General features: G+C 36.5%; 1 protein-coding gene across 7 annotated transcripts in view; it reads right to left on the bottom strand.

Annotated features, from left to right (window-relative positions):
* SUPT20H (SPT20 homolog, SAGA complex component) overlaps nt 1–17,137 on the bottom strand; it is a 39,500-nt gene that overhangs the window by 17,599 nt on the left and 4,764 nt on the right. For 6 of the 7 annotated variants that reach the window (XM_029209997.1, XM_029209998.1, XM_029209999.1 and 3 more), the window contains 11 exons: nt 15,894–15,929; nt 15,178–15,236; nt 14,643–14,709; nt 11,837–11,963; nt 10,731–10,834; nt 8,195–8,311; nt 8,019–8,072; nt 5,452–5,591; nt 3,485–3,641; nt 3,329–3,385; nt 757–828 (listed from right to left, as the gene is read on the bottom strand). In XM_029209997.1, coding sequence (XP_029065830.1) covers nt 757–828; nt 3,329–3,385; nt 3,485–3,641; nt 5,452–5,591; nt 8,019–8,072; nt 8,195–8,311; nt 10,731–10,834; nt 11,837–11,963; nt 14,643–14,709; nt 15,178–15,236; nt 15,894–15,929 — 990 coding nt within the window. The remainder of the gene's footprint in view (nt 1–756; nt 829–3,328; nt 3,386–3,484; nt 3,642–5,451; nt 5,592–8,018; nt 8,073–8,194; nt 8,312–10,730; nt 10,835–11,836; nt 11,964–14,642; nt 14,710–15,177; nt 15,237–15,893; nt 15,930–17,137) is intronic. The other variant, XM_029210001.1, reaches the window with a different exon arrangement.

Raw genomic sequence — 17,137 nt, 5'->3', positions numbered from 1 at the left:
ACGGGACTTCCCTGGTAGTCCTGTGGTAAAGAATCCGCCTTCCAATGCAGGGAATGCGGGTTTGATCCCTGGTTGGGGAACTAAGATCCTACATGTCACGGGGCAACTAAGCCTGCACGCCACAACTACTGAGCCTGCATGCTGCAAACTACAGAGCCCACACGCTCTAACTACAGAACCCACGCACCATAACTAGAGCGAGAAAACCCGCATGCCGCAACTAGAGAGAAGCCCGTGTGCTGCAACGAAAGATCCTTCACGCCACAACAAAGATCCCGCGTGTCGCCAACTAAGACCCGACACAGCCAAAAAGAAATTTAAAAAAAAAACAACTCTCATTTCACTCCTAGATTCATAATTATGCCTATTAATTATGCCACATAATTAAATATGCCTTTAAGAAGTCACTGCAATTAGAGAAACATACACAAAACATTTCTCTTTAAAGATATCCTTAGAATAACTTATTATTAATTTGAAACAGAAAACAAATCAGAACTACCAACAGGGGACCAAAACAAAAGTAAAAATGCAGTTATGCATTAAAATCGTCCTTAGAATGGAAACCGTATTTTATGAAAAACAAAACTAAATTGTTGTTCCTTTTTTTAATTCACTAAACTCCCAGAAAGTTCTTAAAAAAACAAACAAAAGAAGATACCAAAATAAAGGCTACTGTACTTTATATGTCTAATAAATTCAGATCCCAGATTAGAAACAGCATCATTAGAAATGGAGACTGCAATGGTTACTTACATGGGCTGGCCAGACTGTTGGTTGTGAGTCATCAGATTTGATAGATTTTTCCACTTTGGCATATTTTTCCACCTAAGCAATCAAATCAAGAGACATCAGATAAAATGAAATCAGTATTATGACCAAAGAGAAAAACCTAAGTAACTTAATACAATACACTGAAACGGGGCAGGACCCTTCCCCAACCCAACCCCCGCCCCGTCCCCCTGCTTTTGTCTGTGGAAAAACTTTAGCCAAAGAATAAGTTTAATCAGAGAAGTGAGAAAATGCAGAAACAAAGGAAAACAGTTAAGAAGACCAAATAATAGTTTAGTAATGGAGCAAAGTCAAGGCCCTTTAGTTCCTCCTCAAGGGCTATAGATAATACTCTGAGCCCTAACCTGTGAGCTGTCCTGTAGATACTGTAACCCCACCAGGTGGAAGGAGTCAACTACATGATGACCAGGCTGTAGCCATGCCATAAGCTGCCAAGATTCCGAGAACTAGCCTCAAAGAAATGGGAACAAACTGACCCTAGAAGTGAAGATTAACTGTCCCTAAAACAATCGAGATGCTGGTCAGACCATTGATGACCAATTTCAAGACGACTGTCAGAGCTGACTGTACTGTTTCTGCATGTAGCCCCCTCCCTCCGTGTACAGAAGCTCTTGCTCCCTGATTGTCAGGAGCGGTAGTTGGCCTTTGGACAGGCGTCTGCTCTCCCCCACAGCTGCTGGCATCTAAAATAAAGCAAACTTTCCTTTCCACCAAACTGGCCTCTTTACTGTCTTTTAAGTGGTGAGCAGCCAAACCCCACTTTCAGTTACTATACTTTTTAGCACAAAAATTCTTGAATCGCTAATAACACCAACTACTTATGCTTAAGTAGTTTAAAATTCTCCTGATATATATTCAATTAGACCAACTGGTTTTATAAATAAAACGAAATTAGAATCTCTTTTGCCATTAAATAAATGTAATAAGCACAGCTGCTGTTTTGGACAGTGCCTCTTCTTTATGCTCCGTAAGGTGATATTACATTTGACTTTTAGGAAAACTGGGATGTCAGCGAGGTGATTAGGACCAGGATCTGGATCATTTCCTTTGGCTGGGTCTCTAATGGAACAGGAATTGTCATGTAACAGTGTGGACAAAACTAGGAAGAGACTAGGGAAGTTACATTAGGATTGGTAAAAATTTTTGTAAATCTTTCCCATTTTCTAGTCAGACTTGAACCATATATTCCATGTATCTCCTACCAGTCTGTGTGAAACAAAGTTCTCATCTTCCTGGTAACCATGATTCTAAGAGTAACAGATTCACTTGGGCATCTGGTAAAAATTCAGATTCCCATATCCCTCCCCTGGAGACCTGATTCAGTAAGCAGGTCTGAAATGAGGGTTTAAGTGTGTATGTTTAACTGGTATCCTAGATGCTTCAACTGATCGAGTTAGGCTGAGACACTTTTTATTAGGGCTTTGCTACTCAAGGCGTGGTCTGTGGACTCCAGTGCCACCAACCTAGGAGCTTTTCATTATTGCAGGATCTCGGGTCCTAGCCCAGACTTGTTGAACTGGAACCTGCATTTTAACAAGCAACCCATGTGATTCTTATGTACATTAAGGTTTCGGAAGCCCTGCTTTAGATATCCAGACTGCCCTCCGAAGCTAAATCCCACACTTTGGTATTTACACTAAATATCTCTTCTCAGGCCGCGTTCCTTGAGGGGCGCATAAGTTACTAAAAGATAATGTGGCTTACTCTCTTGAGCTGCATATACAGTGTACTTCTGATGCTTCTGACAATTTTTAAAAAATCAAAGGTAATAAGAATTATACATGTGCTAGCCTGGGAAGGATGCACAGAGCAAACATCTGCTAAAATAACTGACCAATTCTAAAGAATTGAGTGAATAATAAAAATAGGAGAAATGGGGAAACAAAAGAAATATGGAACCTCCCATCAAAAGATCTCTTTCCTGTCTTTGCTCATTTATAGTTCATGTGTTTCATGGGCCAGCAAAGAATACCACCCAAGGTTCCTAATCTTGGCTACTGCTCCAATACTATTAATTTTTAAATTTAGTCAGTGAGAAAAGCATTATCAGGAAATTATGATGAAATATTATGAAAAAAATCAGTCATTTTATGCATATTATATAATATGTACCATCTTTTTACACATTTTGAAATACTTTGGTTATTATTCCTGCTCTAAACACAGACCTATATTAAGGAGTTACATTTTTAGACAAGTTAATGTGAAAATAGAATAGCTTCTGAAAATGAGCAGCTGACTTAAGAAGAGTCTTAGCACAAACAGAGAGAATGAACTAGTGGTTACCAGTGGGGAAAAGGAAGGGGGGAGGGGCAATATAGGGGTAATGGGAAAAAAAGGGTTATTATGGGATTATATGAAATCACATGTGTGAAACTTCTGAAAACTGTAAAGCACTACAGAATTTAAAGAATCTTTCATTCAATAAAATAAAAAAAGAAGTAGTAAGAGTCTTTGTTTTCCCAAAGTTTAAACTACTATTAGTCAAACTTAGGAACCTTACATGAAAGGACGTGCAATTCATGCACTGACTTACATCCACTTCAGAAGGTATGGCCAAATTACAGGGACTCCGTTTCCACATATCCACACACTAAAAAATTAAAAAGAGTATAAATAAATACACTGAACACTGAAAATAAGGCAAGGCATTTGGTATAATAATAAGCTTCATTTAAAAATATATACTTACGTTTCCTGCTTTAGAAATTTTGAGGTCATAATGCTGACCTGCTTTTCTTTCCTTTCTTTTTTGTAAGAAATCAAGTAATTTTAGCTGAGGAGGAGGTGGACAATGAGACAGATCCTGCTGCCGATTCAGAGAGGACCTGGAATATCTCTTGAAACACCTGAAATATTAAGAGATTAGAACTACACAAAGCTAATACAAGAAACTCAGAATAAACATGGTTTAAATTAGTAGGTGTTAAATGTGTAATTAAATCACAAATATCTGTAGAACACTGTCACTTGCCAAGGAATGTTCTAGGCACTGGTGAAATAAAAATGGACAAGACTAACAAAATTCCTGCTACCACGTAGCTGACAGTCCAGAAGTGAAGACACACATACACAAGTAAACAGGTCAGATCATTCCAGATAACAATAAGCAGTAGGAGAAAAACCAGGGTACTGTGGTGAATACGTGATAGAGAGGGCAACATTAGGGAAGGGAAGGACTCTGAAGAAATGATGCGTGAGCTGAGACATGACAAGAAGGAACAAGCTGTGGAAAGATCAGGGAAGGAACAGTTGAAGCAGAGAGAGAGAATTTTAAAAGGTGCTGAGGCAGGAACAAAGTTGGCTTATTTTTAAAACAGAAAAATGAAGGGAGGACTAGAGCATCAGGGTCCACACAATGGGAGATGAGGTCAAAGAGCAAGGCAGGGGCCTTGCAGATGAATGATAATGCGTTTAGACTGAATGTGAAGTACAATGGGATGGTTTTAGAGGAATTTAAGCAAGTGGTGGCATGGTCGGCTTTGAGGTTTTCAAAACATTACTGTGGTTTGCTTATATGGCGAACAGACCAGAAGCAAGCGAAGGTGAAGTAGGAAGACCAGTTAGGAAGGATTTTATTGCAGAAGTCAAGATGAAGATGATGGTGGCCTGGCTTAACGCACTGGCAGTGGGCGTGGAGAGATGTGGACAGAGATACTAGGAGACTTTATAGGACTGCTAATGGATACTATATGGACTTATTTCACTATTTCCAAAGCTGCACCTTTTCCCCAGAATATATTATTTCCGTAGTAAAGCAGGAAATTTAGAAAATGGGTAGGTTATTTCAGCCCCTTCAAACTTGAAGAAGATCCAAAGTGGGCAACTCAAACAATTATGCAAAGATAACTTAATGATGAGCCTACTATAACTGCAGACCAAATTAATATGCATTCTTAACTGCAGTCTGAATTAATATGCATTCTTTTACTTTATTAACTAGAAGAGATAGCTAAAACATTCTAAGACAAATTAACATGTTATAAAAAGGCATTTAGTTAGAAACTGACTTCTCAAACTGTGATCATTTTCCCAGATCTCTAAAAGAAATTATAAATTGTATCTTTAAAGGTAATATTAACAAAAATTAAACTGGTATTAGAAAGTGATAAATTATTCTTTCTGCTCATACCTGTCTCTTCTCAGAATTTCTATCTTTTTGGTGAACAAACTCTGAATTTATAGGTAGTTTGTTCTTCAAAAGAATGCAGAAAATGCATCACTTCAGTATAAAGCAGAGTACATATTAAAAAAATCCTAATTCTTACACAATAAAAGTATTAAAAGACAATTAAAAATCCAATTTTAAAAAATCAGGGACTTCCCTGGTGGCACAGTGATTAAGACTCCACACTCCCAATGCAGGGGGCCCGGGTATGATCCCTGGTCAGGAAACTAGATCCCACATGCATCCTGCAGCCAAGAGTTCGCATGCCACAACTAAGGAGACGTGTTGCAACTAAGCAGCTGGTGAGCCGCAACCAAGGAGCCGGCGAGCCGCAACTAAGACCCAGCACAACCAAATAAATAAACAAATAAATATTAAAAAAAAAAATCAGAGCACATTTATTCTTTAAAGGGAAAAGATACTATAAATGGCAAAATTTAGAGCTACCGCTCTAGTTCTCTTTTGGTTTATCCTTCCACAAAGGTAGTTACCGTTTCATTGGGCGCGTGTTCATCTTTTGCTTGTTATAGAGCAGCCTGTTTGCAGTGCAGGTTACAGCTATAGAAGGATCAAGACACAGTGGTTCAGCTGTAGCTAGAATCAGTTGGCTCTCAAGCAGAAGTTTGTCTTCCTGAAATATGTAAGAGCATACATCAATACCAGATTTAAGATTTTCAAATCATACATATCACTTAATCTAGAGATATTCCTTGGAATATTTCTGCTAAGGAGTACAGTAAAATACAGTATTTCAAGCTCCAAACTAAATGTGTAAACTTTAGAAACTTGACAGCATAATGAAACTACTAATGGAAATTCAGTAATTGGTACAAAGTGGTCAAATTATAAGACTGCCTATCCATTAGCCCAACAAATATTTACTAAGCACCTACAATGTGTAAGACACTGTTCTAGACCGGGGGCGGGGGGGGGGGGGGGGATAAACCATGAAGAAAACAGATAAAATCCTCTGTTCCCACAAAGCTTACAGGACCAAGATAGATGACAGCACTTTCACTAATTGAGATAACAGTCCCATTCTATACTCAGCTTAACTTCATTACAAGAATAAAAATGATTCCACTAATACTGTATAAACTATATACACCAATTCCAAAGTTTATACAGGCTTTTTATCAGTATCATTTAACTTACTTTACTGAATCCTTTTTTTCTTTTTTTTTTTTGCTTAAACGCTGAAATATTTTAATGGCTATTAACTCAATTTTTTAAAAGTCAAATGAATCAATTAATTACTGCTGAATAAAAATTTTTTCAAAAAAGAAACATTGCGGGCTTCCCTGGTGGTGCAGTGGTTGAGAGTCCACCTGCTGATGCAGGGGACACGGATTCGTGCCCCGGTCTGGGAAGATCCCACATGCCGCGGAGCAGCTGGGCCTGTGAGCCTGTGCATCCAGAGCCTGTGCTCCACAACGGGAGAGGCCACAACAGTGAGAGGGCTGCGTACCGCAAAAAAGAAAAAAGAAAAAAAAAACAAAAGAAACATTGCTTCTTTCACTAGGTCTACTCAACTTATTATGGAAATTTTCAAAAATACACAAAACAGAAACATAATGACACCCACGTACCAACACCCTATTTTATTCAACAACCGCCCCTCTTTTTTTTTTGTTTTTCTTTGTTTTCCTGTAGTAATTTTAAATACATTTTCGATGTTGTATTATTTCATCTGAAAAATCCTTCAGGATGCACTGCTAACTGCTAAGGACCTCTAATATCCAGTCTAGATAAATTCCCATTATCTCAAAAGTGTATTCTTAGTTGGCCTACACATTGTATTCGGTTTTTATCTCTCAAACATTAAAAAAAAAAAATCTGTAACGATCACCTCTTCCCCCATCTTTTTTTCTTTTCTCATGCAACTGATTTGTTGGGATTTGAGCAACTGCTTCCTCAGCGTATCATTTAACTGGGTCTGGCTGGTTGCTTCCTCATCTATGTCATTTAATGGTTTCTCTTACTCCATAAATTACTTTTAAACTGTTGGTTAGATGTAGAGGCTTGATTTAAATTAAGGTTCTATTTTTTAAACAAGAGCTCTTCAACAGTACTACTGTATACTTTCTCGTCCGCCACGCAAGGAGGAACACAAGGATTGACTATCCCACTTTTACACCAGACGGTTTAGTCAGACTATAGGTTTTTCACATCTAAGAAATACAGCCATCTAGATTCATTAAGACTTCCAAGTTGATGACATTTTAAAAAGTCTATTATTTCTTTTACACTTGTTAGCTGAAATTTTTCTAAGGAATTTTCCTTGAAAAGGCAGAATAAAGGCTTTGGTCTCTCCCATTATTTACCAATCTTCAGAGTAAGAAATCAATGCCCTAAGAACCTCCAATGATGACCAGTGAGTTTGTTTTTGAATATTCTTTTAATAGCTTTTAACCTTCTTGTAAACAAAAAGATTACAGCCCAAACTACAACACAACACTTGATAGTTACTGATGAACTGAATCTTAATTTATAATCATATTTCACAGCTAGAATAATTCTCATTATTGATATTTTCTTTACTTTAACTATACCTCTTTATAGTAACAGAGAAGTAAGTGAACACTCTTGTGAGTGGGCACCTCACATATACTGAGCCAGCACTGGAGGACTAACTGGCTATTCTCCGGATAAGAGACGTCTCCGGGTAAGAGACGTCCCCTAGGGCTACAACCAGTATGGATGGCAAAAAGACAAGACGAGCTAGGTCTGCTTTAGAATCCTAGATGACAGAAAATCAGCATCTATTTGTATTCACAACAAAACATTCTGTTTGAGAGGGGATACAAAACTATGTTTCAATTGAGTGAGGTCAGCCTCACCCTATTATACTATGCCCTAAAAGCAACTGGGACTGAACTGTTTTAGTTCCTTGAAGGATTACTGCATCTTTGTAGAGACCCTTAACTTCTAAAGCTCATAAATCAATCCCAAACTTTACTCATAAATAGAATTATGAGGAGAAAATATCTTTTGCTTAACTTAGTAAATATTGTTTCATCCTATATATTACTGTTTGGGATTAAAAAACAGAACTAACCTGGGTCCATTTATGGTTATCACTTGTTATTGAATGTACATCACAGATTAAAGTCTAGAAGAAATAAAAGTTAAAAAAACAGATTAATGTATAGGCATACAAACATATGAAGACATTTAATAAGTAAAACTCCAAATAAAATCTGAAATAATACTTCTTAATTAAACATTCCTTACCTGCATTGTTGGACGTAAGAGAATGTGCCTACTTTGGTAACCAGGAGATTTCATGTTACTGGACTGCCTGTAGTCACGTATTTCTGCTATGACACATCCACAGTGAAAAATATTAACCTGTTTTGAGTGAAAATATATAAGTAGATGTCATTTTTCAGAAGCCTAAATAAGTGGGTTTATATTGAATGTTTCAGGTTCTTTACATTCTTATGTAATGTTTCTGACCACTCACACACTCTTAAATGGAATTCCTTGGTGGATTTACCACCATATAAACCCTTTAAAAGCAACTGTTTATGTTCATCATGACTCAAGAAGCAGTTTAACACTGTTTAACTGTTTGCTAGTAATAGAATGACATCTGGCATTTGGATACTGTTAATGTTACAGATCACTGGTATCGCTGTTCTTTTTTTTTTTGGCCGTGCCATGAGGCTTGCGGAATCTTAGTTCCCTGACCAGAGATCGAACCCGCATCCCCTGCACTGGGAGTATGGAGTCTCAACCACTGGACCGCCAGGACAGGAAGTCCCTGCTTTTCTTCTTGACACTCACTGGCTCACTGTTGGACTCTGCTAACCCTGTCATTATTATAAATTGTCAATAACCATGCCAGAGTTTCAGCTTATAGATACAACTGCTATATTTGCTCTGCTAAAATTTCCAGAAGATAGGCTTTACTAATAAGAGGAAGAAAGCTAACATTAATTCAAATAATAATCTCTGTTAAAGATACTGTTTTTTAATCCCTTTTCTAAGTCCAAAGGTAAGGATCTGTCACTCAAGTCTTGCTAATTATCACTTGCCACAATCGCTTATGGTATTGTGTGTTTTCACCATTCAGAACTTTTAGTGGGTACTGTGACCTCCATGTTGTCAGTCATTATTATGCTCATGCTTTTTAACCAACATTTACTGAGACACTACAATGTGAACTGTGTGTCATTTTTATCAAGAAGCTTCATAGATAAAGTGGTGAGATACGTGCTCAGTGTGGTAAGACAGGCAATAAACATGTAAACAAATAAACAAGGTAACGAGACAGTGAAAGCTACAGAGGCAATAAAATAGGGAGGGGCTTAATTTAGGCTGTGTGCTCAGACAGAACTCTCTGAGGGAGTAATTTTCAGCTGAGACCTGAATCACAATAAAGGGCCAGACATCTGGGACAGATGAGAAGAGCAGACAGAAGAGCAGATGAATAAGACAGGTATAAGCTCGGTGTGTTTTAATATGGAAAGAAGTCCCGGACGGCTGGAGTGTAGTGAGTGGGGATAAGAACCAGGAGGTGAAGACAAACAGAAAGGCAGGGGTTTTGTACACTGAGGGGACACTGGAGAACTTCAGACAGGGAACTGTGGTGTTGTTGTTTTCTGTTTTTGTTTTGTAAGCTTAATTTGGTTGTCTGTGGAAAACTGATTTCTAGGGTTCTAGAATGAAAACAGGAAGTTCAGGAAGGTAACTATAGAAGGTCATGACCATATATTTTGAAGGTACAGCTGACATTTGCTGGTGGACTGAATGTGAAAGGTGAGAGTATAGTTATCTGTCAGATTGGAAAGACTGGTAATAGAACTGGTTTGGGAGGTAAAAATAAAAAGCTCTGTTTTGTCATGGTAAGTCTGAAGAACCTAATCTATATCCCAGTAAATATGTATATTTGGAGCTTGGTGGGATAGTCATTGTGATAGAGATAAGCAAGGGATTAACTGTCATTTTTTTAAACTCATTAAGCTGTTTGAGATCATCCAGGGAGAGAGTGTTACTAAAGAACAGAATCCCTAGGACTGAACCCTGAACATATTTATGGGGGAACAGAGATGACAGCAAAAAAGACTGAAAGACTAGAGGGAAGAGAAAAGCCAGGAAGGTGATGTCTCAGAAGCCAAAAGAAGGGTGTTTCAAGGAGGAAGTAGTTATTTACACTGAACTTTGCTAAGAGACCAATTAAGATGAGAACAGCAAAGGATTTTCTTAGAAGCTGAGAGATGGTACAGTATGCTTATATTCTTTATCTACTAGAGAGAGGAAAATAGATAATAGAAGAGAGGAAGGTTAAAGTTGCAAGACCAGGAGAAGGATCCAGAACATAAAGTGGAGAAGATGCCTTAGGAACAGCTTATTTCATCCATTTTAACAGGAAGGCAGGCAGAAAGTGTGGACAGAGATGTAGGGATGCTGGGAGGAAATGGGAGTTCCCATCTGATGGCTTCTTTTTCCTCAGTAAACTACCATAGTATGGCTGGAAAGTCAAGAAAGTAAGCAGTTTCTTTCATAATTTCTTGATTGTAGCTATAGGGAGATTTCCAGTGGATGAGTTAATTGTTATAGCAATTTTAGAAGAATCAACTAAATCTAAACATTTCAGTAGAGCCTAAAGGATAAATATCCCACAATAAACCAATTTTCATATAGCTATGTACAATGTCTCATTTCATGTTCCATGCACTAGTGAGAATACAACTAAATACCCTTCATCACAAAACAACATATATCTAGCAAATCTAAGGACATTTTAAAGAGAAAAATTTTGTACCTGAGATTTTTCTAGGAGATCAACCAAAATAGGAGGTAATTCTTCTGCATCCAAGTATTCAAGTAATTCCCCTTCTTCATAAGGCAGTCGAATGGTCTCAGAATCTTAATTTTAGAACATAAAATTTCAGAAAGTGATCAGCCTCACCAAAAAGCCTAGGTAATAATTTAAGTAACTTCTGATAAAAAATAAAGAGAATAAAGCCAAAAGCTCTCCTAAAGTCCTTCTTTATTTAAGTCTTAAAAATAAATCACCTTATATATTGCTAAAAAACTTGATAAACTGTATACAGTTTTAGAGCAGAAAGGAGGAAACACCTAACATACTATGGAAAAACGTCTGGCACAACAATCACAGTACAAATCACAGCCAGCAGTATAGTAATCAGAATATGATAAAATTCCAACATCTGTTAACTAAAAAGTTCCTTGAAGAGTGCTTAATTTAATCTGGAAGTCAGAGGGGTAATCTGGTATCACTTCTGAAAAATGACTACTTATAGACCCAAATTCTCTTGGTGTTATACAATTAACAACCAACACAAGAAAAAATTCTTAACTAGGTAAGTTCCTTGTAGAACTCATAGTTTCATCACTGTATCAAAATTTAAATGCCTCTTTAGTGAAATCTAAGAGTATTTATATTTTAAAACTCTATTTTCATATTCACATTAATAGGAATAAAATGTTGAAAACATTTCAAAAGGCAGTGAATCTGCTTAACTTTGAAAGCTTCAGACTCAAAGTATATTCAAAGCACAGAAGAAAAACATACCTTAAAACACCTGATGCTATCTTAAATAAATAGCAACAGAACGAAAGGAAACTTTGACAAGTATTTTAAAATTATGTCTTTTATAATTTAACTTCAAAGACCTCAGTCAGAATACTTCTCAAATTCCAGAAGGCTAATCACACTAGAGGTAACTTCTAATATTCTAACAAAACATCATAAAGAGAACAATTTGGAATCAAAGTCTTCTTTTACCAAGTCATCACTGATCTGAAGGACAGATCATTTAGCAGGTTAAGAAACTACTTCTAAAAGACAGCACATCCGACCTAGCAGAGGGATTTTCGTGGCTGCTGCCCTCCGGAAGTTCTTACCTGATCCATTTTTTCCCCTGAGCATCAGAGAATATCCCTCATTTCCTGGGTATAGGTTGACCACTAAACATGACAATGTCTCCTGCATAACAAGCTTCTCTAACAAGTTCACATTTCTTCTTAATTTCTGCTTTAAAAAGAGGCAGAGCTCATGAAAATAATCCAGCATAACAAAGAATGCAATCATTTAACAAAAATCAGACCTGAGTTAATCTTTTTTTTTTTTTTGTGGTACGCAGGCCTCTCACTGTTGTGGCCTCTCCCGCTGCAGTGCATAGGCTCCGGACGCGCAGGCTCAGCGGCCGTGGCTCACGGGCCCAGCCGCTCCGCAGCATGTGGGATCTTCCCGGACCGGGGCACGAACCCGTGTCCCCTGCATCGGCAGGCGGACTCTCAACCACTGCGCCACCAGGGAAGCCCCTGACTTAATCTTTGATACTCCTTCCACATCTGTGTAAACTTAATTTTGATCTATTACTATGTTTTAGGTAAATGAATTAATATCACAAAGAAAACTACTGATCTATATATAAAACAATAAACACACTTAAATATGTACCTGAGTACACAAGTAGCAAATATTAAAAGTATTTAAAAAGGAAAACCATTAAATGTAAATATTTTTTAGAAAGATGCTATAATGTATAATTAGTTTCTATTAAGTATAAATCTACATAAATAATTTGGGGCATTTTCTTTGGTTGTACTGTTACAGAGTATATTTCTTAAATATTTTATGGCCTAAATTAGATCCAAACAAGTTCAACAGCTCTAATCAGCTGAAATGTTAAACCCAAAAATATCTAACTGGTTAAAAGGACGTAAGTAATTTAAGTAATTTTCTGTAAATTCAATTTAACAGCTCCTTAGAAACCACTTTGCTAAGAAAAACAAAAAACTATCAGGGAACCTAACACACATACATCAAAATCTATTATTTTAGAAATGCATATGATTTAAAATGAAACCCACTTATAATAAATCCTTTCATCAAATCTTATTTGTGAAACATATGTCAATAGAATATGGATTTGAAAATGGATTTGAAAAACAAATCCATTTTGAGTATCATATTTAACATGCATATATATATATACACAGTCATATGCAGAAAGAAATTATAAATTCTTGATCTACAGTCACCATAGAATCAAAAAAACTACATTTTGAAAATAAATTTTTAAAAAGCAAAGCAAAGCAACTTTTAACCACATTGATGGGAAGTCAGAAAATGTCTTTCTTAAAGGACCAGACAGTACTTTAGTCTTGTGGGTCATATGGTTTGTATCACAACTACTCAACTCTATTTACCTCAAAATCAGCCACATACAAGATATAAATCAAGGGGTGCTGCTGTATTCCAATAAAAGGTCATTTACAGAAACATGTTGTGGGCCAGATCTGGCTGGTGGACAATGGCTGTCAACCCCAATTTAGCATCTTCATTTATATATCTCTCCTATCTTAGTTCTGTCTCTGAGGCAACGGATATGCTCATTATACTGACTGTGGTGACAGTTTGTGGGTGTATACTGTGAAAATTAATAAAAGGAAACCTCAACTAAAACTGGAGTGGGGAAGGACTGCAGAGGGAGCTCTTCTGCCCCACCACTCATCATCAATTACCCCAAACAGGAAGACATTACTGATCCCACCAGGAAGAGAACTACCTTCAACTCCCAAACAGGAAATGCAACTCCTTTACTTCCCCAACTAGGGGAAGGGAGACTTTCTTCCTCCCAGCAACAAGCTCAGTGAATGGGAAAGGACTGCAGCCCAGCCAATGGAAAACACATGTAGCTCAGCCAACAAAAAGCCATCATTTCTGGCACTTTTACTTTCCTCCAATGAACTCTCATTTTTTCCTTGCTGATGATTTTCTTTCCTTGTCCTGCCCTCCTTACAATAAAAGCCTTCCATGTTGTGCAACTCCTCAGAGTATCTCTGCCAGATGAGATGCTGCCCAATTCATGAATCGTTTAATAAAACCAATTAGATCTTCAAATTTATTCAAATTTTGTTTTTTTTAATACACGTCAAAACTTATAAAATGTATACTTCAAACATACTCAACTTGTTGTATGTCAACTATATCTCAATAGAATTTACGAAAACCATACCATAAGATTTACTCATGGTTTCACAGTCATTCTTCTCCTAAAGATTTTAAAGGTTAGATACTACTGGAATTCCACTAATTTTTTGCCTAAGAGGTATTCATTTTTAAAGACAGACAACAGAAGCTCAGTAGAGCCCTTTAAGGCCCTTATGACCTGAGGGTCCAAAAGATATCAAGAAATCAATTTCTATTACATTTCTACTGCCCATACTTTCATGCTAAATAAAAATGAATTAAGTTAACCTGGGCATAAACTAATTTTTCTGACCAAATTCACCTTTTATTATCACTTCTAAATTTCCTACATATCCTGTAATAGTTTTAACTTCCCAGTGCAACTCACCATGAAGAAATAGGTTAATTTTCTCCTGTCTTCGGTCTACAAATAACTTCTCAGGAAGAAAAAGATGCAAAAGATAATATATATGGTGGCTTTGCTTCTTCTAACTTCCCAATGAGATAGTCTGTTACTCAGCAAACATGGTTCCCCCTCTGCTACCTAAGTAGGTGATCTCTGCCAGGTGCCAGATTAGCCAGATCTCTGGTTTAGCTGCAGAACTGGCTAGTCTGGTTAGAAAAGATATTTGTTCACTAACAAAAATATAAATCATTCAAATCTAATTCCTTCAAATTTCCCTCTTCCACTACATTTAAAAAGTCGTAATAACATAAAAAATTTATACTTACCTTAACCTCAGGCTCTTTTTCGCATTCTTCAATATATAAGTCATAAAGTTTTTGAAATATTGATTTTCTAAAATTTAATAAACAAAGGCAGTATACAAAGTAATGTTAATAATCATAAAATAAACATTTTGAATTTTCCTGTAATTTTTCCTCCAATTTCCCAAAAACTAGGGGCAAAGTGGGGTTGGATATGGTAGCTAACACCAACCTAGAAATTTCTAATACAGTTGACCCTTGTACAACACAGGGGTTAATCCTCGTATCACTTAGAGTCGGCCCTCTGTATCCGTGGTTCCTCTGCATCGACAGGTTCAACTAACCACTGACCATGAAGTACAGTAGTGTTTACTACTGAAAAGCATCTGCAAATAAGTGGACCTGCACAGTTCAAACCCACATTGTTCAAGGGTCAACTGTATATGCAAAGTACCCAGAACATAACATTTCTAGCTCAGTGTCTAGGAAGAATGAAATAAATGATGGCTATCATCATATTTCTGTGAGTCTAAGATATCAATTCATTAAGCATTCATACCTTCCACTAGATAGATATTTCCTTTTAGGAGGTCTCTGTCGGGCACTTTCAATGACATACTACAAAAGAGAAGTTTAAGAAAACAGCTTGTCTTTTGCATACGGCATGAAGAACTGTATTAATAAATCGTGTAAGGCTAAAAAGGCTGTTCAGTCACTCAAGTCTCTGATGCATATTAAATCATACCTTTTAGGGCAACCTACTTAATTTCTAAATATATGTTACAAACAAGTGAAATTTAAACTGCACTAAAATTTAGCACAATATTTACTTACTATATTATAAGCAAAATCATAAGAGTTTCACCACTGTGATTTCACAGGTTAGCAATATTTTCAATGTTTTATGGTTGTTTAGAATATGCATAGCATACCCAATTACAAGGACTCTATATATTTGAGCTATTTTCCCCTTTAATTGAGCAGTTAGAATATCTGTTAAAACAGGAAACATAATTTTAGAAACTCTATGACCTTGTTCAAATGTTTATTCCACTGTGTTATTCAATTTCTATTCCACAGCATTATTATCTGAGCATTCTAAGTAACAGATGATCCAAACATCATCTGGTAGTTTTTATGTATTTATAGAAAAATTTGCATACTCGTCCTAATATCAACGTACTCCTTTGACAGTCACATAAGAAAATCTCTTAAAACTGAGTTCTGTCAATTAAAGACAACACTATTTCAATATGTAACTTAGTCACGCCTCACCTCCGCACGATCCAAAGCTAGTTCTAAAGCTTGTTGCTGTAAAAAGTAAATAGTGTATTTGGTAATATTAGTTATTTTCACACAAACATAATTTAATATACATATAACATTTTCTAATTAAGTGTTTAAATGTGTTTTATTTTCTAAAACAGGTCTAACATTTTTCTTTATTTCTCTCCTCCACCCACCCCATTGTATGCTCAAAATACAGCACAAAGAAAATATATGCAGTCTCAGGCACCTGATTATGACCACAAATTAGTTAAGAAATGCTACCATGATTTTCTCTGGCCATGTTTGTGCAGCTGATACAGGGCTGAGGGTTGGATATGGTAACTACTACCATTTTATAAACATCAACATTTTAAGAGCACCATTCAGGAAAATATACTGGCCATCAGGTATGCAATTAAAGTGAAGCAAAGATTAAAATCCCTTAAGCTGTTAGGAATCCTGAAAACCGAGGGGGCTGTTATGTTGGTACCTAATATCAACTTAGAAATCCCTAATATTATTCAGAGAAACTATAATACAATGTTTCTAGGTCAGTGCCTAGCAAAAATAGAATGAAGGCTATCCTTAGCATGTTTTAATGAATTTAAGATACCATCAGTTATATGCCTGAATTATTATTTAACATTAAGAAAAACGTGCTGCCAATTATAACTGTAAGATGTCACTGACTGTAGACACATTATCACTTCAGTAATTAAAACGTAAAAGCAAATGCATCTTAGAAATGATGAAAATATAGTATTATTATTACATGTACAATTCGAGATCTACTAGTAGATCCCCATCCTTCATTGATTTCTTAGAGACCCTTATTATAAGGCAAGAGGGAGAAATAAGAAGGTTAACTGTCTTCCTCATTTGTATAGCATTCTTCTGTAATGATACCCAAGAATAAAAAGTACTAGATTTAAAAAAAAATTAAGCAAATACACCACCACTGATTTCTTTCTGGTTTTGTGGTTTGGGTATCACACAGAGTTACAGTATTTTTCATTCACAATGACAGTCATTTTTAATTTCACTGAGAGGCAAAGAACTTTCATTTTTTATTTACAAGAACCTATATTTTTGTTTTATTTTGCAGACTCCAATACTTCAATCTTCTAAGTTGCATGGAATAAAAGCTCCTAGCACCCACCAAAATCCCAAGAGGATAGGGAGAATAAATATTGCCAGACTTTGGAAATCAAGAAAAAGTTGAAGAGACCCTGTCCTCCTAGTCCTAAGGA

The sequence above is a fragment of the Monodon monoceros genome, unplaced genomic scaffold, assembly GCF_005190385.1.
Source record: "Monodon monoceros isolate NGI ecotype Baffin Bay Population unplaced genomic scaffold, NGI_Narwhal_1 Super_Scaffold_8, whole genome shotgun sequence".
NCBI lineage: Eukaryota > Metazoa > Chordata > Mammalia > Artiodactyla > Monodontidae > Monodon > Monodon monoceros.
This window is presented reverse-complemented; position numbering and strand designations above follow the sequence as displayed.